Source organism: Artibeus jamaicensis, unplaced genomic scaffold (assembly GCF_021234435.1).
Source record: "Artibeus jamaicensis isolate MK-2021 breed Jamaican fruit bat unplaced genomic scaffold, CSHL_Jam_final contig_471, whole genome shotgun sequence".
NCBI classification, from domain to species: domain Eukaryota; kingdom Metazoa; phylum Chordata; class Mammalia; order Chiroptera; family Phyllostomidae; genus Artibeus; species Artibeus jamaicensis.
In genome coordinates, this window is record NW_026521850.1 from 8,487,646 (window position 1) to 8,511,970 (window position 24,325).

At 38.4% G+C, this 24,325-nt stretch overlaps 1 protein-coding gene across 2 annotated transcripts in view; it reads left to right on the plus strand.

The window, feature by feature from the left end:
- The window catches only part of NR6A1 (nuclear receptor subfamily 6 group A member 1), a 200,661-nt gene that overhangs the window by 67,285 nt on the left and 109,051 nt on the right, over positions 1 to 24,325 (plus strand). For both annotated transcript variants that reach the window (XM_037162784.2, XM_053667744.1), the window contains exon 3: positions 5,125 to 5,169. In XM_037162784.2, coding sequence (XP_037018679.1) covers positions 5,125 to 5,169 — 45 coding nt within the window. The remainder of the gene's footprint in view (positions 1 to 5,124; positions 5,170 to 24,325) is intronic.

The following is a 24,325-nucleotide window of genomic DNA, read 5'->3' on the forward strand; positions in this document are numbered from 1 at the left end:
TGTTTGGTCCGCAGTTTGCATTCATTGATCAGTGAGCTGATTCAGACGCAAACCCACCGACAGCAATGAATGTTGAGTGCAGCCATCAGTGTTTCCTTTGGGTGGAGTTGCCTTGGCTCTCCCCAGCTCCTGGCTCTTCTTCTCCACACTGGTTTCTTCGAGGTGTGGTGTTTCTCCTCGCAGCTCACGGCTGAGAACCCACGTGATTATTGGTAACACTGACACCAGAGCTGGGGGTTCTTAAAGATGGGAAACTGTGGCTCAGGAAGAGCAGGAAAGGGCTCCTGGGGAAGCTGACAAGTAGCCTTGTGATCACACAAGCAGAGCTTGAATACTGGGGGTAAAAACAACAGTTGAGGACCCTGCTTCTTTCTCTCTGTTTTGTACCGAGAAATATGAGTACTTTTCAAGTTAAATTAGCACAGGTTATATTTTGGGCTAATAGTAATAACATCTTCCGTATACTGAGCATTTGCTGTGTGTTCTAGGAATGGTACAAAGCACCTTATGTTTTCATTTCATTGAATTGCAAAACATTCCATGAGGGTAGGTATTATTATCATTTCCTACTTTTTAAGTGTCACCGAGACTCAGACACTTGTCCAGAGTCACACAGCTAGCTAGGGAGTTGAGCCAAGATGCGTCCCAGATCTGCCTGACTCCAGACCTGACTTTTTACTTGAATTTAACTGACATTTAAATAAGCATATGTGTGGATGGAAATAGTGAGGCAATAGCTGTTTTCAAATAGTTCATATTCTAATGGGGCTGTCAAAACTTAACCACATTAACTATAACTTGAGGCAGAATGTGATAACAACTGTGCAGACATTTTGTGCTATTTTTGCTTATTAAATCCTCCCCTGCCCCCAATTAAAAGTTTTAAGGGTATATGGGAGAAATAAGTATAAAATAGTTAATTGGATTTTGCTCCATCATAAAGTAGATTTTTTAGAAAAACCTCTTCCTGCTACGTGCTATTTCACACCAGAATGACATATTTCTAGGAGACATTTAGTACACTTATTATCATGGAGTTTTTCTCATGTTGTTGAAACAAAACACATTTGTCAAAAGCACAACAAAAAACAAAGAATGGGCACTATAAATAGAGGGGAGCTTTAAAAAAATCACCTTTGGGGGAACAGGTAGTGGGACTGGTCCTGGTGGTCTCATGTAATACGTGAAGGTACAGCCTGTTCCTTTGCTTCAGGAAATGTAGTGGTGTTTGTAAGGACCCCAGGGTACAGTCAACGGTCGGTGGTTTTTTCAAATCCCAAACTCACCGACAGCGTTGAATGTTCCTTGGAACCCTCTGAAGGCTGTGTCCTGGCTCTGGCGGCCTTTCTTCAGTCTGTCCCCACGTTTCAGGAGCCAGTGAGCAGTGAGACCACTCTGATGTGGCTCTCACAGTCTTTTCAGTTTTTTTTCCTCTTAAAATTCCTTCCTTTTTAAAAAAATACCATTTTATTGATTATGCTATTACAGCTGTCCCATTTCCCCCCCCCTTTATTCGCCTCCACCCTGCACACCCCTCCCACCCACATTCCCTGTCCTCCCCAATTCTTTGGCTTCTCCATTTCCTATAGTATTCTTAACCTCCCCCTGTCTATTTTGTACCTACCATTTGTGCTACTTAGTCCCTGTACCTTTCCCCCCTTCCTCTCCCACTCCCTTGCTGATAACCCTCAATGTGATCTCCCTCTCTGTGATTCTGTTCCTGCTCTCGTTGTTTACTTAGTTTTTGTTTTTATGGGTATTTTTTAGGTTTGGTTTTCAATGTTGTTTGTTGTCATTCTACTGTTCATATTTTTGATCCTCTTCTTTTCCTTAGATAAGTCCCTTTAATATTTCATGTAATAAGGGCTTGGTGATGATGGACTCCTTTAACTTGACCTTATCTGGAAAGCACTTTATCTGCCCTTCCATTCTAAACGATAGCTTTGCTGGACAGAGTAATCTTGGATTTAGGTCCTTCCTTGCCTTTCATGACTTCAAGTACTTCTTTTCAGCCCCTTCCTGACTGCAAGGTTTTTCTTGAGAAATCAGCTAATAGTCTTATGGGCACTCCTTTGTAGGTAACTCTTTCCTTTCCTCTGGCTGCTTTTAAAATCTTTAATCTTGGCTAAGGTAATTGTGTTTTGCCTGGTGTGTGCTTTCTTGGGTCCAACTTCTTTGGAACTTTCTGGGCTTCCTGGACTTTCTGGAAGTCTATTTCCTTTGCCAGATTGGGGAAGTTCTCCTTCATTATTTTTTCAAATAAGTTCTCAATTTGTTGTTCTTCCTCTCCTCCTTCTGGCACCCCTATGATTCAGATGTTGGAGTGTTTAAAGTTGTCTCACAGGTTGCTAAGCCTCTCCTCATTTTTTTTGAATTCTTGTTTCTTCATTCTGTTTTGGTTGAACGTTTATTCCTTCCTTTTGCTTTACACCGTTGATTTGGGTCCCGGCTTCCTTCCTGTTGCTATTGGTTCCCTGTACATTTTCCTTTATTTCACTTTTCATAGCCTTAACTTTTTCCTCTAATCTGCAACCATCCTCAACCACTTCTGTGAGCTTCCTGATTACCAGTGTTTTGAACTGTGCATCTCGTAGGTTGGTTGTCTCTTCATTGATTAGTTGTGTTTTCAGGAGCTTTGATCTATTCTTTCATTTGGGCTTTTTTTTTTTTTTTTGGACTCCCCACACATGTTACGTAGTAAGGGGTGGAGCCTTAGGTATTCGCCAGGGCGGGGCAACCACTTTACTGCCTTGGGTGCTAAATGTGGGGGAGGGGTCTGAGAGGGAATAGAGCTGCTTGCTCAGCTCTCTGCCTGCCTTAAGTCACTTCCCCCACTACCCACAAGCAAATTGGGCCCTTCTGGTGCTGATTCCCTTGTGGGTAGGGTGGTGTACATTCTAGGACCCTGTGGGTCTCTCCGACAAATTCTCCTGTGAGGCTGGGAATTTCTCCCATTGCCACAACAGGTTTTTCCAGTCAGAGGCTTTGAGACTTTATTTCCGGGTGCTGGAACCCTGGGTTGCATAGCGTGGTCTGTCTCGCTCCCCAGTTGTTCCTCTTGGTTTGTCTGCACGCAAATGTGGAACCGCCTGCTCCACCAGCCATCGCCTTGCCAGCCTTGCCAGCCCTGCCAGCCCTGCCAGCCGCCGCACACCCCAGACCTCCAGATGCTGCCTTATCGAGAGTCCCTGCCCTGGCTGCCCGCCTCCGCCCCTCCTACCGGTCTGATGAATGTTTCTTCTTTAACTCCTTGGTTGTCAGATTTCTATACAGTTTGATTTTTTTGGCACTTCTGGTTGTTTTTTGTTTTTAAATTTGTGGTCTTCCTTTAGGTTGTGCAAGGGGGCACGGTGTATCTACCTACGGCCTCCATTTTGGCTGGATATCCTCTTTTCAGATTTTAATTTGAGAGTATTTAAATTTTGAAAACTTGTATACAGTGGAGAGCTAATGAACTTCAGGATTGTGAGACTGGAGTATTTACGCAAGCAGACTCAAGTGGAAGTCTGAGAAGATGGCTCTGAATGATATCTTTTAATTCTGAAAATGTCAAATATCCCATTTTATAGTAGTTTATGTTCATTATTGAAGGGAGAGGGAAAGAACTTAAAATTGAGTACCCTACTGCGTGCTGAGATTTGTATATTTTTATTTCATTAAAATCTCAGCAACCCACTTTACCTCATGAGAAAACTGAGCCTTACAGCAATCAAGTGTCAATTTGTCCAAAGTCACGTAGCCAAAGGCCAATGTTACAAGCCAGAACTTCAACCCTGGACTTCATGATTGCAGAGCTCACTGACCATACTTCCTCCTCCTTTATCCACAACAAAATTTACTGTTGAGTTTCTGAGGATAGAACCTTCAGTGAGAGCTAAGTCAAGTAAAACATCCTGTTATTTGCCTTTAATAGTAGTTGGCGAGGCTGTAGATGGAATGTTTCATACAGGAAGGTGAAAAAAATTAACCTCCATAATTGATAGTCTCCCTAGCTAAGATCCTGGACCGCTGGGTTATAACAGAGGTTTGTGGTAGTCTTACAGGTTATTTTCTTTGTTAAAAAAACAAAAGGAACAGCCCCCTCCACCACCTAATGGAAAAGCTCGCATTTCTCAGGGATTCACAAGAGAGGAATTAAAATGTCATGTGCCCTTTGCTTTTGGCAGAAAGGGTATCAGTGGGTTATAGACATACTGATTATTTGTATTGGCTATTGGTGTCCTTGATGAACTATCTGGAAAAAGAATGAATTATGTGGATGGAACCCTTTGGAATGGAGGGTTTATAATGGGAGGGATCCAGGAGTGCTCAGCAGTGATAAGGGCTGACAGAACTGCTGGCTGAATTTAGGTTAGTCTTTAATCAGGGATAGTTATTGCCATTTGCTCTAGGTTTAGGTTTAAATATTAAAGGTTGACTGTTCTCAAATTTATTTTTAAAGCAGACAAATGGTGCATAATAAAAAAAACAACCATTGAGAATTTTGTTTGAATGTAAACTTTATATTCTACATCAGTTAGTTATTTCACTGTCAGAACACTTCCGTTAACCAGCTTCATTGAGTTCTCAGTGATATGACAGTAAATTGTATAAAAATGACAACAAAAAATCAAGCAGCTGTTTTGTGCATTATTTTTACAGCTCTTAAATGGGTTTGGTTTAAATGGTCTTCTACTTGGCCTGATGATGTGAAGAGATGTCAGTGCTGTACACCATTTGGGTAAAGAATGGTTTTCACGGTTTTGAAAGACTAGAGAATAGTGAAGGGTGGGCTTCTAGGTGATACAGGGGTGTTTCCCATTGTGTTTGAGATATTTATTTTCATGGCAATAAAGCTTTCAGCACCCTCATTCCTTTCATTTGCTTTAAGTTCATAATTTTACTTTATATCATCAAGTGAATTTAAGGTACATATCGCATCTTCTATGTGAGTTTGGCTAGAGGGTTTATGTACTCAATGCACGGATAAAGTCTAAGGGTTAAATTAGCAAAGAGTTATAGAAGCTACATATTTAATAAATTGGTCCAACTATGTAATTCTTGATTTAGATGGGTTTTGAGTCTGTCAGAACTCACTGTGCCATCTTTTATCATTTCACTTACCTCCTTTCTTTCCTTTTGCAGAGGTGCTACAAAATAGTGAAGCCCACCAAACTTCAATGTGGACAGGTAAATGTTTCCGTAGTCCTTCTGAGGCCTCTTGATATACTTGAAAGAAAACAAGAAGCATAAACTCAATTAAATGAAGCATTTTAGGGGTTGGTACCATAGAAGTGGAGTCACTGTCACAGGTGCTGTCTGCCCAGGCACTTGCCAGGCACCACGCAGGGAGCCTCTCTGGACGTGTGTGGGGTAATGCCTCTGTCCTTGAGGATGAATCTTAAGTTGTAAAGATGACAGCATGTCAGCATGAATTCATGCTCCTCTTAGCCACACTGCTAGTGTTCTGCTTCATTCCTTTACTAACTCAGCAGCATAATTCTGAGAATTATTTCTCCTACATAGGGCCCTTGCCATCAGGGAGCTCAGTGTCTACCAGGGAACGAGACATAGACACAGCTGATGATAAAGAGGGGGATCGCTGTGCTGGTGGAATGACATGAACCATGTTCAGGATAACAGAAAAGAAAGGTTAATTCTGCCCAGAAGTGTCAGGAAAGGTGCATCTAACTGGTCACATTTGATCTGGGCCTTGAACATTTAGTTGAATTTTCACTTGACAGAGAAGGAAGGATATTCCATTAGAGGGAGAGTGTTGTATGGTGAGATTAACCTCTCAGAGCATCAGTGAAGATGCAGGACAAATAGCAATTGTCCTTTTGCACAGAGTTGTGAAAAGCTGTGGGGGTTGTGTATGTGGAAGTAGCGTGCAAATGCAATTGCTAGGTCTCACTTTTCTCTTAGCTTTTGGTTCATAAGTGCTAAGTAGGATAAATTACCTGGTCATGATAGACGATTCCAAGTTGGATTCTTACTTGGCTATGTTTTTTTTTTCCTTTAAAGTGACCACAGTTTAAAATGTCGATATATTGTTTGAGAGAAGCGCTATTATAGTCTAATAAAGACCACAGATTTTGAAGCTAGAATCTTGACTTTGCAGCTATGTGACCATGGGCAGATTACTTAACCTCCCTGTCTCTCTGTTTCCGTATATGTGAAATGGAGATGTTGATAGGATCTCTCTCATAGGACTATAATGAGGACTAAATGAGGTAAAAATATGTCAAGTGTGTAAAATGGTACCTGACACATGTTAAAAGCTATATGTATTATGTTATTTCAAAATATTTAAATTGTTAAAATCATTTGCAACTATTACTTACATGTAACTAAATAAACTGCATGTTTTGCCCAGAATGTGGTTTCTAGTCTATATATATTAGTGTAAAAAACCTCTTTTATAGTTAAATGGCCCCCCACTAGTTACTTATATGTACATTTTAAAGAAATTTTTGAAATTAATGCTTTATCATTTTCTTTGTGACCTGAGGTAAAGTTTTTATTTCCCATAAGCATCAATTTCCTCAATCTATAAAAATGAGAATCGTTTTAGTATCTACTACATAGACTGTGAGGATTAAGTTAGATAGTATAATTAAAAACTCCCTAGAAAGCTGTGGAGTCTTTCCCTTAAATACATACACATAAATAAAATTTTGAAAGTGATTTCAGTTATGGACTCCCAAGGACCCATCTGTAGCCTCCCTATGAATTTTAGGTTAAGAAATTGTGACCAGAGCTGTAGACCAAAGACTTCATAGTCTAGTCTTGTCCCTGGTCATTGTCATTGGAAGTCTGGATATTCATTTTATTGAATGGCTTCTTGCCAGCAGTAGTACACATGGTCACCATCATCTAGCCACACCTTTTCCCTAATGCGTCACCTGTGTGGTGTAGCCAGACAATAAAAACCGGACAATGGTAGTCCCTGGAAAAGTGGTTATTTAGACTTCATCAGGCTGTTCACTAATTGCTGATAACAGCTATTAAGTACTAATTCTGCTTATATAAGTAGAATCTGCAAAATAACTTTCCAGATGAGAAGCTCCACAAATATTTGAATTAATTTAATGATCTTACTTTGCAACAGTTCCCTCCACCCTCCCCCAGTTCCCCTCCCTACCACCCTGCCTTGCCCCAGGCCCAGCAACCATTTGTTTGGAGCTGATTCCAGCACTATGACTACTAATTCTGGCTTTGAGCTATGCTGAAAGAATGTGTTATTTTAAGACAATGGTTACAAAAGAGCCTGCGTAATCCACAGTGTTTACTTGAATATTAGGAAAAGGGGAAAAATGTGTGCCACAGATTGAGGTTGTATATGGAATTACTGGTCATTCTTATATTTAGTCTACTTGAGGTTTTATCAGAGTTGAGAAGTAGGAATAGAAATTTAAACTTAATAGCTTAGCATATTTTGCTATTTGACATGGCAACTTTATATCAAGTTACCCCAGATACTTTAGATGAGTCTGGAAGACAAGAAGAGGCCAACTCACTGAGATAATTTGATCTAGTGCCAAAGGCAGTGAATATTTTCTCTTCAAATGGGACACATACTTCAAAACTTATCAAAATATTCTAAGGGCCACCTGAATTCTTCATCCCCTGGTAACAATGATTTTGTGTGTTTGAGACTTTATTTTAGATTATTTTGCAAACCCACAGAAAGCAGGACTTCATTTTCCATGCTAAATTAATTCATAGGATATCTGTAATCAATGAACAACTCTTCGAAGTAACTATAGCAAGGATTGTTGTTCAGCCAAGCCGCATAAGGCAGTAAGTTAGGAACATGAAGTCACAAGAGAAATAGGAGCCACAATCATGTATTAGCTAATATTCACAGGGATTAAGGAATGAGCTGGAGAGAATCTTGGGTTTTTTTGCATTGTGTGAAAGTGTTGGCAGAGTTTTTTAATGTCCTTTAGTGGCAAGAGGATGTGTTTTGCCTCCACTAGTTAAGAAATGAACAAGAACAGTGATCAAAGAACTCAATTTTTCCTTTTTTACAAAAATGAATCCCTGATGATACACCAATAATATAGGACTATGGCTTTCTTCCTTTGACCTATTTTAGTTTATTGGGTTAAATTTAAGCATATGGCACTTGCTTTAAAAACTTAATTCTTATTATGAAGTTTATTATTGCCTGAGGTAGATTATAGCTTTGTGTTCAGGCAGCTTAAGTTAATAGGTAATGAGACATAGTCATTCTATAACTAACTTTTAGTGATTCATAACATTTAGAGAAATTGTTGTTTAAATTTTGCATTTCTTGGCTAGTTCCAGCATATAACTAAATCTTAGTAAAATACGATGTTTTAAAAGCTTTATTTTTGATAGAAAAGCTATGCTTAGATCTACCTCATATTTTCATAAATGAAATAGTAATTTACCAGGTTGGGTAAGCTATGAATACTTGACATGTTATTTTTAGATCTATGTCTTCATTGGTAACCTGATGGACAGTTCTGTTTGAATGGAATGCTAATCATAGATATGGGAAAAATTCTGAGATGAAAAAAACAAAATGAATTCCAGTTTATAGTTTTATAACTTTCAAAGCTGTCAGGAATCTTAGAGATCATTTAATCTAATGATTTTCAAACCCGACTGCATCAGGATTAATTGTGGTAATGTTAAGAAGTGAAGATTGCTAATAGTGTATATTGTTAGGCATCATCCTGGAAATGTAAATGATATCTTCTAGGAGTGGGTTCTGTAGTATTCATACGCCCCCAGCGAACTCTGATGTAGCCATTTTATAGACATTTGGGAATCTGTGATTTAGGCTAGGATCTTTAATAGATGAGGAAGCTGATTCAGAAGGCGAATGAAAACCACACAATGGGTTAGAATTGAAATCCTTGGCCCTGTGTGTACGTGCATTGCGTACGTGTGTGTGTTTACTTACACCACACTACCTCTTCCTTGTGAAAAAGCATGCCTTTTGCAGAAGTTTCCTAATGTCCTGTTGGCCATCTGCAAAGTGCATCTGCAAAATCAAACGTCTGCCTGCTAGGTCAAACGTCTTAGCCTTAGGGATATACCGAGAACCAGTACAACCAGACCATTGACTGGAATTTGGTTGGTATGCTGACCTGAAGCATTTGACTAAGTACGCAACAGTGAGTGGTGTTGGCTTAAAAACTGTCCATAGCATGAAATGAGAAATAGCTATAAATGATCAAAACTCTGTGAAGGCCCTCCGGGCTCTGACATTTATTAGCTGCTGCTACACTCGAACACTTCTCTCTAATCAAAGTTGACTACCACTGGATGCAAGAGGCTTGCAGAAACTCTGGCTGCTCACTGGGGAGAAATTTATTTTAATTGTGCCAGTGAGAAGGCAGAAATGATTTCAATAAAGATCAAGAACTTCCAAATAAACTTAAGCTTGGCTCCTGGCCAAGTGTCCATCCTCAGGAAGGAGTCGGTGTCAGCTGCTGCCTTGTGACTTGAGATATTTAAAAAAAAAAAAAAAGCCAAAGGCATTACCTTTCCTGACTTGGCAGGCAGGAGTGGCACAGGGATCAAGGCCTGACACATGCCATCAGCCTGGAAGAAGCGGAGTTTGGACACTAATGATGGCTCTTGTCAAAGCTGAGTGTGATAAAGTCAGGACTGAGCTTGGGCGTTAGTTTGCATAGGAGAGGAGTTACAGCTTAGAGAACACCTGCCAAGAGTTTCACTGCCCCCGTTGTATGTCAGTGATGAATTCTTCACCCTGGCCTCCTGACACTTCCTTTGAATGGGTGATGGCAGAGATGCTGGATGGGTACAGAAGAGAAGCAGCTGGATTATCTGTAGCACATCTCCTTACTTGCTTGTTTTCTTGCCATTTTCTTTGTGGAAATAAATTTGGCCATATTCCAGGTTTTGTTCTGTCTGTATCCGAAGGTATGCTGGGCCAGAGTCCCAGGTCCTCTCCATAAATGCCACTGCTGGTGGCCACACAAATGTTTTGTTGGGCAGTTATGAGAAAGCATGTTTGCTGATATATCTCTGTTAGAAGTGTTATTTTTCAATCTCAGCTCTGCCATTTAGTAGTTGTGTTACTTTTGGTATCTGGTTTATTCTCCATTTCTTGTCTATAGAGTGGAGGTTAGAAATTAATTGTACTTACACCACAGGATTGTTGTGAGAATTAAATGAAATAGGAGTATAAAAATACCTGGCACATAACATTCAAATTTCAGTTATTGTTATTATTGCAATTATTTGGTCAAACGTCCTGTTTACTAGGAAGAATGGAATGAGGGGTTTCTAAACCATTGTCATGGTGAATTCAGGAATTGTGGTTTAGATTGAATGGAAAATTGAAGTCAGGAGACCCAGAGTCAAGTCTTGGTTATGTTACATGTTACTTTAATTTCCATTAAAAATTATACTAACCAAAGACAAACAAAATCAGCATCTCTGAGATTTCTCGGTACCCAAAGAACCTTTTTTAAAATAATTTTTTAAAAGAATTAATTAATTTATTTTTAGAGAGAAGGGAAGGGAGGGAGAAAGAGAGAGAGAAACATCACTGTGTGGTTGCCTCTCACATGGCCCCCACTGGGGACCTGGCCTGCAACCCAGGCATGTGCCCTGACTGGGAATCGAACTGGCAACCCTTTGGTTTGCAGCCTGCACTCAATCCACTGAGCCACACCAGCCAGAGCCCCAAAGAATCTTTACATTCATAAAAAATACTGCAGTTCCAAAGAGCTTTTTAAAATGTGTATTATAGCTTTCACTTTTTACTGTATTAGAAATTAATATATTTCTTAATTCATTTAAAATAAAAAATCCATTACATGTCAACATAACATTTTACAGTAAAAATAAGTATAAGAATATATATTTTTTAAAAACTTAGAATAAGCCTTGGCTGATGTGGCTCAGTGATTTTGTGCTGACCTGTAAACCAAAGCGTTGCTGGTTCAGTTTCCAGTTAGGGCACATGCCTGGGCTGTGTGTGGGCCAAGTCCCCAGCTGGGGGCGTGTGAGATGCAACCAGTGGATGTTTCTCTCCCCTTCCTCTGTCTCTAAAAGTACATAAATAAAGTCTAAAAAAGTTATTAAAAGTCTTAGAATATGTTTATTATTTTGTATTTTTGCCATTCCCTTTAATGTTTTAAAAGACAATTAAAATTGTGTATCTATCTATATACATGTGCATCTGCATTTATCTTTTTCAATATGTTGTTTTGGCTGAATTACATGAAGAAAATCTTGACTCTATTTTTAAGATGTATGGAAAAAATATCTAAAGATACTTTCTTTAGATAATTGTGCATATTCTACTTTGATCTGTACCAGATCTCCATACTTGGTAGTTTCTTAAAGGTCATTTACAGTATGGAATTTGAAACCAAAGCAATAAACTTTCATACTCTGTTCTATTAAAACCAGCTAGTCTGTCTTGCACTTTATATGGGTCTTTTACCCATGCAAGATTTTGTAACACCATGCATATTGGCCATCTGGAAGCTGCTGGTTCACTGCGTTACGCAGATTGTTCTGAATATTGACATATTTCATTACTATGATATCAAATAAGTCAATTATGTTAATATCACCAGTAATATTATTGGAAACACTTTTAAATATTGGAAAGCCATGAATCTTACAGTGGCAGACACAGATTTCCCAAATTCTAATTTATGTTTGAAGACTTGAATCTCATTGCTGGCAACAAATTTTGCCAGTTCTTTTTTCTGAAATGACATGTTTGCTTCACTCATTTTCAAGAAAATATCTGTCATACAGCCACATCTGAATAACCATAATTTTCTGTTGGTTCTTTCAGGTAAAATGGCGGTCTGTGAAAAAATTGGCTAGTTTGGCTTACAACTCAGGCAGTAGCTCAAAGCGCATTTCCTTGAGAACAGCCGTTGTATAGCAGAAATGCTTTATGTAGACTTCCATTTTTTCACACATATTAAAAAGGTATATACTTGAGATTCAGTAAAATCAAGAGATTTTTATTGCTTTATCAAAGACATTCGTAAGTTGAAATGGCGTGTTTTTTTTTTCCTGTTGCCATGAGTGCAAAAAAAGTCAACATAGTAGAAAAGGCAGATGATGTTTTATCACTAATACATAAATACTTTGACCTTGCAGACTCTCTTGAAGATCTTGGGGATATCTGTGGACCCCACTTTGAGAGCCATTGCTATGGGGTACAAATATTAGGAAACTCTAGGCAGGTGATAGAAGCTGCTATAATCCCTTATAAGACTCATGGGGTTGAAGCTATAAGAGAGACCCCTGTCATGTTGTTTTGGCATCTCCCTGGGGCTTAGCATAGTATAGGGGCTTAGTGTATGCTCAGTAAAATTGGATCAATCAACACAGAGTCTAAATACTATATTTTTCAACTTTTTCTTATAAATGAACTTTATAATCAGTTTTTATGTCCTCATGGTAAACACCATGTATTTTTTGAGTATTGCTGATCTGTTTGTTCAAAGTTATTCTTTTATAATTAAGTTAATTTAATAGCTATTGTATAGAAATATTGTTTCAGTGTGTGTTTTATTCTCATTGTGGGGGATAAGTAAATCACACAGCATTTGCTTTTTTATAATCTTGAAAAAAAATGAACAGTTAAAAAACATAGCCAGCAGTGTTCAGATGTAGGTGTTAATAGTGCCTGGCATAGGATTCAGCATTTAGGTATTTACTTACAATAAATACCCTTATTTCTTGAGCATCCCATCAGTGTCAGGTATTGAGATTTATATCTATATAAGTGAAACTTGTAAGTAAAACTTACATAGCTATACCCACACATACATACACATGTATATGAAAATATATATACATATTCAATATACAGGGGTGGGCAAAAGTAGGTTTATAGTTGTGAATGTGGGGAAAAGACATGCAGGTTATAGCTAATGACTATTATAATAGCTTTATGAACACAAAAGAATGTCAAAATGTACACAGTGCTCTTAGGTACAACCTCGTAAGTCCTCAGATTGCCAACCTTTATTATTTACACATTCTTGTATTCTACTTGCTATACTCAAGCACACTTTGTCACAGAGTTCTTTTCTACTTTTGGCCCACCCCTGTATGTATGTCACAGAACCGAAGTATTTAAATTTTGAGTATATATAAAACAAAATATATAGATATATTTATATACAGATAGTGCGCATAAATCTACTTTATATAAATATTGTGCATTATTCGCATTTAATCTTCACCATAGTCCCGCCAGGTATTTGGCATTATACTCACTTTGTACGTGAAGAACGAAATCTAATATGAGATGTGATTTGTTCAAGGTCACAGAGCCTTGGTTTGTCTGGTGCCAGACTTTTCATGAGTGCCTGTTGCTCAGAGGAGGTGAAAGAAATATGGACTGATTTGGGTAGAAGTAATTATTTTCCTGATGCTAGCTTCTCCCTAACTTCTTCCCAGATTTCTTCCCAATATCTCCTTTTTTCTCCTAGGTTCTATAACATTTCTCATGGTGTACCTTGTATTAGAATTGTGTACAAGGCATATCTTTTCTACTCAGTGAAAACAGACATTTGTACAGATATATATATGGCATTGATAAATGTTTATAGTAAACTGTAAGTGTCCCTTGCTTAATTTATTGTTTTTCTAAACAGTATAAATGAAGTTAATGTATTAACTTATGTTTTTAAAATTTTTTATTTTAGATTTTATTTTTTAGATCTTTATTTTCTAGACTTTTATTTATTTAGACTTTATTTTTTTATTTTTATTTATTTATTTTAGATTTTATTCATTTAGAAGGGAAGGGAGGGAGAACAGGAGAAAAGCATCAGTGTGTGGTTGGTTTTCTCTTGCACACCGCCACCCCTGGGGACCTGACCCAAAACCCAAGCATGTGCTCTGACTGAGAATTGAACTGGCATCCCTTTGTTTCGCAGGCTGGTGCTCAGTCTGCTGAGCCACACCAGCCAAAGGTTACAAATATGTTGTTAATTTTTAAATAAATTCAATATTTCCTTGAGATGTGAATAATAACCCCCAAATCTGTTTATTCGAGAAGTTGGTAGTGTGCGTCTTTTGGGGGGGAGGGTGTCAAATGTCTTATTTTCAACTTCTGAGTTTAAAAATCAATGGAAAATATGGACATTTTCGTTCATGTTGCTAATGTCGATTAAGTAGTGCCCTCTTTGGCTCCTTAGAGAGGGTTATATGATGAGATCGTTGATGAGGGGTTCCCGACTTGAGTTGATACTATGTTTGTTTTTTATATCAGGGCAGATAGAAGAAAGTTGTAAAAGTTTAGCTTGCTAATCTTTCAAACATAAGAGAGAAGAGTCATTTTGCCGCTTAATCAATTTAGAGATCAAAACATCCTCCATGAGATGTTGGTTACAACAGATCCAGTAACTGGCAGATGATTATATCTCCAAAATAAACAGTGATCAGAAGCAACCAATTATGATAATTACTCTATTTTTGTGTAGTCTCTGTAGGTAATTTCAAGGCTAACATCTATAGAAGTGACTAATTGCAAATGCTTAGTTAGCATCTTGAATGGAAACTGAGATCTGGGTAGAGGCATGAGAGTGGCTATCAGTTCTTTGTCAGCCACATGCAAATTCTGTGCCTTTCCTTTGGGGCTTTCTTAACTACTTTCCAAAATTTCATTTCCACAATAGAATCTTAACTAGGGTATGTGAAAGCAAATTGATTAAAGGAATTTGTCCCCAAGTTTCCTTCCTAACTCTTTCCGAGATATTGGGCTACACAAATGAATTCATGCAAGTTTTGCTTGTTAGATCTAGGTCTTTATTTGTGCTGCTCCGGGATGTGGAGGTGAGGAAAGGGCATTGCTGTCAAATCATAGCTCACTCCCTGTGAGTCTGAGAGGGTGTGGAGTGCTGAGGAGGTGAGAGAAGTAACACCCTTTCTTTGTGTTATCTTAGTTAATGCTTCCAGCAACCCTTCTGATAAGGCAGTGCTTATCGAATTTGTCAGTGCACTGAGATACTCTGTCCCACTCCACTGTTCTCCAGCTGACCATGGAAGTGCTTGGTTTACATATGTCAAAGCAGTTTACGGTTATATGTTGTCCAGTCACATGAACATATTAATTTAACAGTGGCGATTATTGCTAAGTGTGTAAGATCAACTAGGTTGTATCATTTGATTGAAACACTAAATTCTGCAGTTACCAAAGGGTGGTGATGTGTACATTGTTCAGACTTAGGATCTTATTCCATGAAAAAGCTGTTGATTAGGATTCTCTTTTAATTCGTGTAGGTGTGTAACTGGGGCTAGGACTGTGGAGGGATGTGGCTCATTTAGGAAGAATGTCAGCTTCTAGGCATGGGAGCATGGCCTTAACATGGTTGTGAACTTTAAAGAAAGTGTAGTTGGGTGGGATTTTTTTTAGACACTGTCAGGCAGTAAAAATGAACATATTAAGGTTTTTCAATTTCCAGTCACATATTCTCTTTAAATTAGTTTGGAAATACATACTGATTTCCAATTTATTGGAAATTTATTGGCTTTCTTATTTACAAATTGTCTAGTGTATTTTCTTTAGGACTTATTTAAGTAAAAGCGAATTCCACTTTTCCCTTTGTTCTCTTTTATACTAGCATTCTCAATCTTCTGCCCATTTAAAGATGTCGGGGAAGGACTTTTGAGCACTCTAAATATGTAGACCTTTTGAAGTACAGTTTTTAGGTCTTTTGCCTGTTTTTACTATTACCACTGATATTAAGAGTCTTTATATACACTTCTGTTGAACGGGGTCAGTGTGCTAAAGTATGTATGATTAAAATTGACATTGGCAAACTTTTAAAGAAAACAGAAAAAGCAAAATCTAGATCTGATTATTAGTGTTGAAACCCTAACAGGTGAAAAATAATGCTTTTTGAGTGTAATAATAAATTATTTATTAATCCTCAACTGAGGACCTTTCTTCATTGCTTTTAGAGAGAGGGAGAGAAACATCAGTTGGTGCCTTCTTGTACGTGCCCTGACCAGTAAATGAACCTGTAAACCTTTTGGTTCATGGGACAGTGCTCCAACCAACTGAGCCGCCACACCTGCCAGTGCAGAATAGTAGGTACTTCTGGGGGACAGAGGTCATGAGGGAGTCTTGTGAGCTGCTATAAATGTTCCATAATTTGTCCTGTGTATACATCTGTACAGATATATCAAACTTAAGATTTGTTCACCTTACCATATGCAGATTATACCTCAAAAAGTAACATAGTAATAATCACATCTGAAGTCAAAATTTTGATTAAGTATGAGTGATAGTTCATTTTACTATTGTTACTGTTTTTATGAAAATTCGAAATATTTTATGATAAAAACGAGAGATGAAATTCCCTTTGGTCTACGAGGGGGAGCCCATAAAAAACACCTGAATTTCTTTATAAAAAAATTTGTGTTTAGTCTTACATGTTTGATTTTGATACCTTTTAGTGCTTCTGCTGTTTTTTGTTTTTACCTCTTCCATGTTGGCAAAACATCTCCCTTTGAGAACTTTTTTCATCCAAGGAAACATAAAAAAAGCTTGATCAGGGAGAGATCAGGTAAATAAGGAGGGTGAGGCACAGGATCATGCCATATTTGGTCAAAAACTGCTGAACACTCAGCACAGTGTGGGCAGGTATGCTTATAAGGCACCCATCATAAAATGGGCAAATGCTAAAAGAGTCTTCAAAAAAAGTCACTGAAGCTGAAAGTAGCCAGCCTCTCACAACAGTGATCTCTGGTGCACTGATACAGATGGGTTTCTAGGACACTCATCTAGGAGGGGGAAGCCCGTACTACAACGGGCCTGCCCTCCCGAAGATAATTCTGGGTTTTTTCGGGTCCCCCTCATAAACCTATTCATTTATATCTACTTTATGAGAGCTAAAGTTCCCCCCACCCTGCTTTCCCCTTGAACCTGTCATTTTTCAGGTTTGGAATTTTATGTTTTTCTTGGATGTTGCTGGGGAGATACAGATAATAAAGCCTTGTTTTTGTGATATCACTTGTTCAAAGAGCTCAAGTCCAATCTTGTTATCAAAACCAGGTGATATGTAAATTCTTCCCATTCTTGAATCCAAGTGGTAAAAAGTCAGACCACTTAGCTCCAGTAAGTATGTGGTAGTCTAATTAAACACCAGTTTAAAATGTTCTGTCTTTCATAAGCATGCCTACTGCTTATTGAGGATTTGCCCTGTACTTGATATTGTGAGAACTGTCTTGTAGGGTGGTATTACTATTTCATTTTGCATTCGAGGACACTGAGGTCAAGTAACTTGTTCAAGTTCTCGTGGATGAAGTTGGGAGGGCATCCCATTCTTGATCTCTAAAGGATACATCCTAAGTTGCCAATGTCAGAGTATAAATATGAAGGTGATTATTATTCTTTGAAACTGACTTCGTATTGCCACAGATGTGGGTAATCACTATTTAAAGAACATTCATGTACTATTTTAGAGGTCTTTACAGAGCTTGTGTTGAGTGTCCTTTAAAATTTTAGAATGATCTCTAACACTTTCTTAATAACTTGGTAATATGTCTTTGTCCCTTAAAAGAAAATCTGGAGTAAAGAGAAATACTTATTTCCCTGTTGTGTAAAAAAAGGCTGCTTGTAGTCATCTTTTTTAAAAAGGCAAAAAATGCTCTCTCCAAACCACGTTAGAACTCATGCCAACTTGGTACAGGTCCCTCGCCAGAGTAATGATGTAAGAATTTGAAAAAGTACCTAGTACAGCTGCCAAAACTCACACTGTTTAATTTCAACACCGTCTGTCTGCCAGAGTCCACAGCTCAATATTTTTTTTCTGCGTGTACCAATTTATAATCACATATATATTTATCTCCTTGGAGGAGGGGAAATAAAGAGTTATTGTATGATAAACTTACTGCTTTCTGAGGTAATAACGGTGCTGTTTCCCCTCTCACATACTCCTTGAGCATTTTCCTCCCACCTAACTTTTGAGTATTATCCTGGGTGAATGCTTCCAAAATGTGACACAACTGACACCTTTCCTGGTTTATGTTTCGCAAGGAAACTCTTCCCTTTGCATGGTGTTCTCTATTCAGGACGTTCCATGTGCTACATTCCATCTATTTGCCAAGTCTTGGACTCATCCAAAGTACAGTATTTGAATATGCAGTTACACATACTGGCAACAGTATACTCTTTCCTGGCCTCGCAGAGAACGTTTGAAGCCAGAGGAGCAAATCCAGATGTTCTTGAGTCTGGCATGCTCAATTCAGAATTCTAGATGGCAGGACTTTGTTTGGGAGTGTACTAGGCTTACTCAGCACCTGCTCTTGCCAACCATCACGTTTTTATGACCGAAGATTCTAGAGTTTGCCTCCTTTGCTGAGCAGAAGAACCACCACCAGGGCTGCATGGGAAGTGGCTCTCCATCGTGTGAGAGAAATACTTGATTTGCTTCAGGGGGCCTGGAGAGAAGGGTAGCTTTGCTGTTGGGGGTAAGTCTGGGATGAGAGCGGGTGCTGTTGCAGCTGCAGCTCTTTAACCAAATTGGGCCTTGTTTAATGTTTAAAGAACCTAAAATGTTTGGCATCAATATAAATGAAACATTATGCTACTGCTCTCAGGCCCCTAACGTGCTACCTTCCACAAGGAAGAGGTACTCACTGACGGATTAAGTCACCATTTATTGAATACCTTCTGTGTACACCAGACAGTGCACTAGATGCTGGTGATGAATAAGATCTTTTTGGCAATAAGGCACAGATTCTTATTATACATAAACTTCAGTTCACCAATTTTATTGTTGCTGATGCCACTTAGTATTTTGTTCACTTTTTAGGGCAGCTATAAAAACCAATCCACAGGACTAACTTCGTGCCCTTCTAAGAACAAGCACGAGATTTCCCATCAATACTCAAGTGTGCTTATTAGCATTTTTGCTTCTTTAGGTATCTCTTCTGACTCACTCAGGGCTAAAGATTTAGGGAGTGTGTAAAGAAAATACTAGTACAGTAGATGCCCCCTTTCTGCAGGGGTGCGTTTCCAAGATTCCCAGTAGATGACTGAAACCTCGGATATTACTGAACCTTATATCCTATGTGCTATGTTTTTCTCTATAGTCATATGTTGTGCTGTGAACTTACGGTCAGCAACGGATCAAATATACAACGGTGGTCCCATAAGATTATAATGGTCCCATAAGATCATAATGGAGCTGAAAAACGCCTGTCTTGTGGTGATGTAGTAGCTGTTGTAGCATCATAGCATAGACTCACATGTTTATAATGCTGCTCGTGTAAGCAAACCTACTGCTCTGCTCAGTTGTGTAAAAGTGTAGCACACAATTATGTAGCTACATAAGGCTTGATAATAATAATAAACAACTGTGTTACTGGATTATGTGTTTACTATACTATACTTTTTAATCATTATTCAAGAGTGTACTCCTTCTGCTTATTAAAAAGAAAGTTTGCTGTAAAATGGTGTGCCGTGCCATGCCCACAGAAGCCTCATATATTCCTTGTTTACTGCATCTCTTTGATCGTGTCAGTCTCATTTGTGCTTGATTTAATCTCATGTTGTTTTATACATAGTAACATGTTTCCGAGGCCTACAGCCTAGGGGCAGTAGGTTACACTGTACAGCCTAGGTGTGTAGTAGTTGATACCATCTAGGTTTGTGTAAGGGCACACTATGATGTTTGCACAATGACAAAATCTCCTGATGGTGCATTTCTCAGAACATATTCTCATTGTTAAGTGGTGCATAACTATGCATACATAACCTTTTCACTTAATGGAAGCACTTTATGGCTTGTCTTTGGCATATCCAAATTGCCAACATTACTGTTCTTGTGCTTTGAAGCTGTTATTAAGTAAAATGAGGGTTACTGGAACACAAGCACTGGGCAGTACCGCAGCAGTCTATCTGATCACCGAGACAGCTGGTAAGGGACTAATGGGTGGGTAGCACATACAGGTGGCTCCTGGGCTGCCCACAGCGATGATTCACATCCAAACTTATTTCCTCATTTCTTTGATGCAAAGTAGCCTCAGACAAAGTGTGTAGTGCTGCTATTAAAATAAGAACAGCTAAAGAATAAAAATAAAGCTAAAAAAACCCTTATGTAGTATTTATGTAAGATAATACCTACATAGTATTTATGTTCCAGGGTTTGTTTTTAGGACTTTATATATAAATCACTTAAAAGAAAGGTTATTTAATTTTCACAACAACCCAGTAAGAGAGGTACTTATTATTTTTCTCATTTTACAGCTGAAAACGGGAAGGCAAAGTGAGGTAAATTAACTTGCTCAAGAACACATGGATAATAAGTGGTGGCAGAGTCAGAATCTGAATTCAGAATTTCCAGACCCATTGTGTTTTTAAACAGTGCACTGTACCATTTGAAACGTACTCAGTTTGACATTGAATGATAACAGTTTCCCAAAAGTGAGAGGGTAATAATATCTACCATTTGATTTCCCGCTGTGTAGTCAGATATTACCCACGTAGGGTTACTTCTTTTCAATCTTATGGGAATGTGAATTGGTCACATTTTACAGATGATAATATCAGCTAACATTTACAGAGCACTTACTGTGGGTCAGACATGATACTAAATGCTTTATTTGTATTTCTTTTAATGCTCACTGTAGTTCTGTGGATAATTATTGTCACTCTCGTTCTGGATATGAGAAAACTGAAGCCAGAGAAGGTCACTCACCTAGAGTCAAATAGCTAAGGAGTGAGAGAGTTAAGATTTGAATACAGGTTTGCCTGACTCCAGACCCCAAGCTCTTAACTCCCACATAATATTTGGTGGGAAGCTGTAATTAGCTAGAATTCCAGTAATGAGGTAAATCTCAGAGGACAGAGCCTTGCTCCAGACTTTGTTCTTCCTCGTCCTTAATCCTCAGAGTTTGCTGACAGTCACGGCCCTTGCTTTTCTTACTTCCCCACAACAGGGAGACGTAGTGGGTGTTAGAGATTGCCTTGTTTGGAAACGAGTTCTTATCTAACCTTTTCATCATGGCATGTGGTAAATTTGTCTTGTTAAGACTTTGACTTTTCTAAAATTCCATTCTCTGGGAGTTACTACTTTCTGTACATTTGTTGTTGTTGTTATCGTCACAGGATTTCCTGGAAGGTTATGATTAGGAGGTGGTACACACCCGTGAGGCTCTGTTTTTGAAATACTGTGCTGTGTTGGCACACCTCGTTTTACTGTGCTTTGCTTTATCGTGCTTCACAGATGTCGTGTATTTTAAATTGAAGTTAAGACCCTCCACCAGCAAAAAATTATGACCAGCTTTGCTGTGATACTTGTTTTATTGTGGTGGTCTGAAGCGGAATCCATAATATTTCTGAGGTATGCCTCCTTAGGATCATAAATTTATTTTCTTTACCACCTGAGGTGTGGCAAGTATTGAAGATTTTTGTTTATTTTAAATTATTTTTTTACGTGGGAACCTTTATATGTCCCACTGAGTCTCAGTAGTTGCAGTCAGCTAGCTCTAGAATTTCACATTTCACTCATCCCCTTTGCAAACTCAGACCTAATGATTCCAGAAATTAGTGTGTTTTCTCCTTCCCTGCACATCTTTTCTTTTTGTCATTGGCTAGATTTTCTCCCCAACCAGTTGGTCACTAAGATTTATTAAGTCTACCTCCCCAGTCAATATCTATCAGACTCTGGCCCAAGGTACTCAACAACATCACTAGATAACAAGAATGAAAATAAGACAGCCCTGGCTGGTGTGGCTCAGTGGATTGAGCACAGTCCTGCGAACCAGAGGATTGCAGTTTGATTCCCAGTCAGGGCACATGCCTGGGTTGCAGGCCGGTTCCCTGCAGGCCAGTTCCTAGCAGGGGACGCATGAAAGGCAACCATACGTGGATGTTTCTCTCCCTCTCTCCTTCCCCTCTAAAGATAAATAAATAAAATCTTGGAAAAACAATTTCAGAGGAGAATAGTTTATTGCAGATGTCATTAGATATAATTTTATGCAATTTGGCAGGCATTTAAAAAATTATGGTTAAGGTATTCTAACAAATTATTATTGTATTTGATAATAAATTTCTAGAAAAAAAAAGAATGAAAATAAGAAAACAAACTACTACTTCATACCCACCAGGAGTAGGATAGTTGAGAGAGTTGGTGGGTTTTGCTTTTTATTCTGTGTAATACTTCTTATAGGCATTTTGAGTTATTTTCCAGTAATTTTTAAAGCATTTAAAAAAATACAAGCAATGACTTTGATGAAAGGAAATGTGGAGTAGCATGACAAGTAATTGGGTAAGACGTTTGGGGCCATGTGGGAGAAATTTGGATACCCTGCAAATCAGTTTTCACTTAGCTATGTTAGTTTTACCATTCAGTAGGCTAGCAAGAGATATTACTCAGAGGTCGAATAGAGCAGAATATTGAAACAAAACAAATTTTAAAAAGCCTCACTCTTCCTTTACATCTTTTTAAAAAGAGTTGTGGTAAACACATAATGTAAAACTTACCATCTTTACTCTTTATATACAGTTTAATAGTGTTAAATGTATTTATTCTGTTGGTCAACAGATCTCCAGAACATTTTCATGTTTTAAAACTTAAGCTGTGTACCTATTAACTCCCTATTTTCTGCTTTTCCAGCCCTTGGTAACCACCATTCTATTTTCTGTTCCTATGAATTTGACTACTGTAGGTATGTGATATAAGTGGAATCCTAATCATCTTTTGTGATTTGCATATTTCACTTAGCGTAATGCCCTCAAGATTCATCCGCATTATAGCATGTAGCTTTTGCATCTTTGCTACCATGTGGTCAAAACCATCATCTTTTCATCTGCATGACAGCAATAGCCCAAGTGGTCTCCTTGCTTCCAGTTTTGTCCACCTCTAATTTATCTTCTGTCTGGTGGCTAAATGCAGGTTTGACTTTGCTTGAAAACGTCATGCCCTGACGATATTTAGATAAAGCCTAAATGCTTTCACCTGACTCGTTAAGTCACATCCTTTCCTCATTGCTCCCAAATAGACACGCTCTTTGCTTCATCCACTCTGAATTTGTTCCTTGATCATACTGACTTTCACGTTCCCGGTGACTATATGTTTGACCATGAATCATGACTTTTAGTAAAGCTAACTATCTTTGTCAGCTGCCTCTTCATGGAGCTAACTTGGAGACTTAATGACAGAATGTAATAATTTAGTAATAAAATACAGACTTCCCATTTCCTAGCTTTTTAAAAGACCTTTCTCAACAACTAAAAATAGTCTAATCTGAAAACAAACAAGCGAATCTTAAGAAATATGTTAACCAAATTCATGTGAAGGGAAGGCTAGGGGGGAAACAAAGGAAGTTTCTTTATTTGATAATCTTCATTTTACTTGGCCCTTGAACAAAGAATGCATTAGAAGTTTCTCTCTCATTCACTGTAATTTAATTTAGTAAGTATTGAGGGCCTGCTATGTATTCACTTTCATGAGTCAGCCAAGAGAAAGACTGCCAGAGAGGTTTGCACATTTTGAGCAGCTACACACACCTCGTAATTACCCCGCTCAGGTAACTTCTGACAGTATTTTCTGACTGCTAGATAGAAAATGACTAGTGTATAGAGTTCATACACCCATCACAAAGCCAAGTATTTTTTAAGGCAGATTTAGGGGGAACTAGCATATTAGACTCTCAAATGAGACTAAAGTCACCTCTCTTTACACAAGTTTAGCAAATTACTACATAGTGTTGGGATGCATTTCACAGCTTCAGCCTGACAAAGGAAGCCCCTACCTACTTCATCTACCTTCTCTATTCCCCCTGATCTCCAGCCACATTGCACATGTAGTTTCTTGAATATATGATTTGGTCTACCCTGTTACTGCTTCTGCTCATACTGTTGCTTATGCCTGAGAAGCTCCTTGTCTTTTTCTTTACTTTCCTACAGATTCTTTTTGTCTTTTAAGACTCATTTCAGATTCCTCTCCCAACTTGTCTCCCCTTACCGGGTTAAGTGCTTTTACTTTGGGCTTCCATAATCTTAGGCTTTTCTTTATCATAGCACTTAGAGCGCTGTGTTATCTGTTTAAGGTTTGTTTCTACCACTGGACCGTGAGCTCCCTTTGGGCAGGTTTAAGGGCATTTTTATGCTTTAGCTTGTTGCGGAGTAGGTGCTCAGTGAGTCTTTGAATGAATAAATTGCACTGTTAATCAGTGCTTTAAAAAAGTGTCTAAGTATATAACAGAAAGACAAATCCCAAACCTACTAAAAAGTCAGTTGATTTCCAGACCCAAGTTTTGGGCAGTGCAGTCTTTTTCCTACACAGGCCATATCCTGTAAAGAAAGAGAGACTCCCTGAAAGGAAGAGAACTAATGATGATT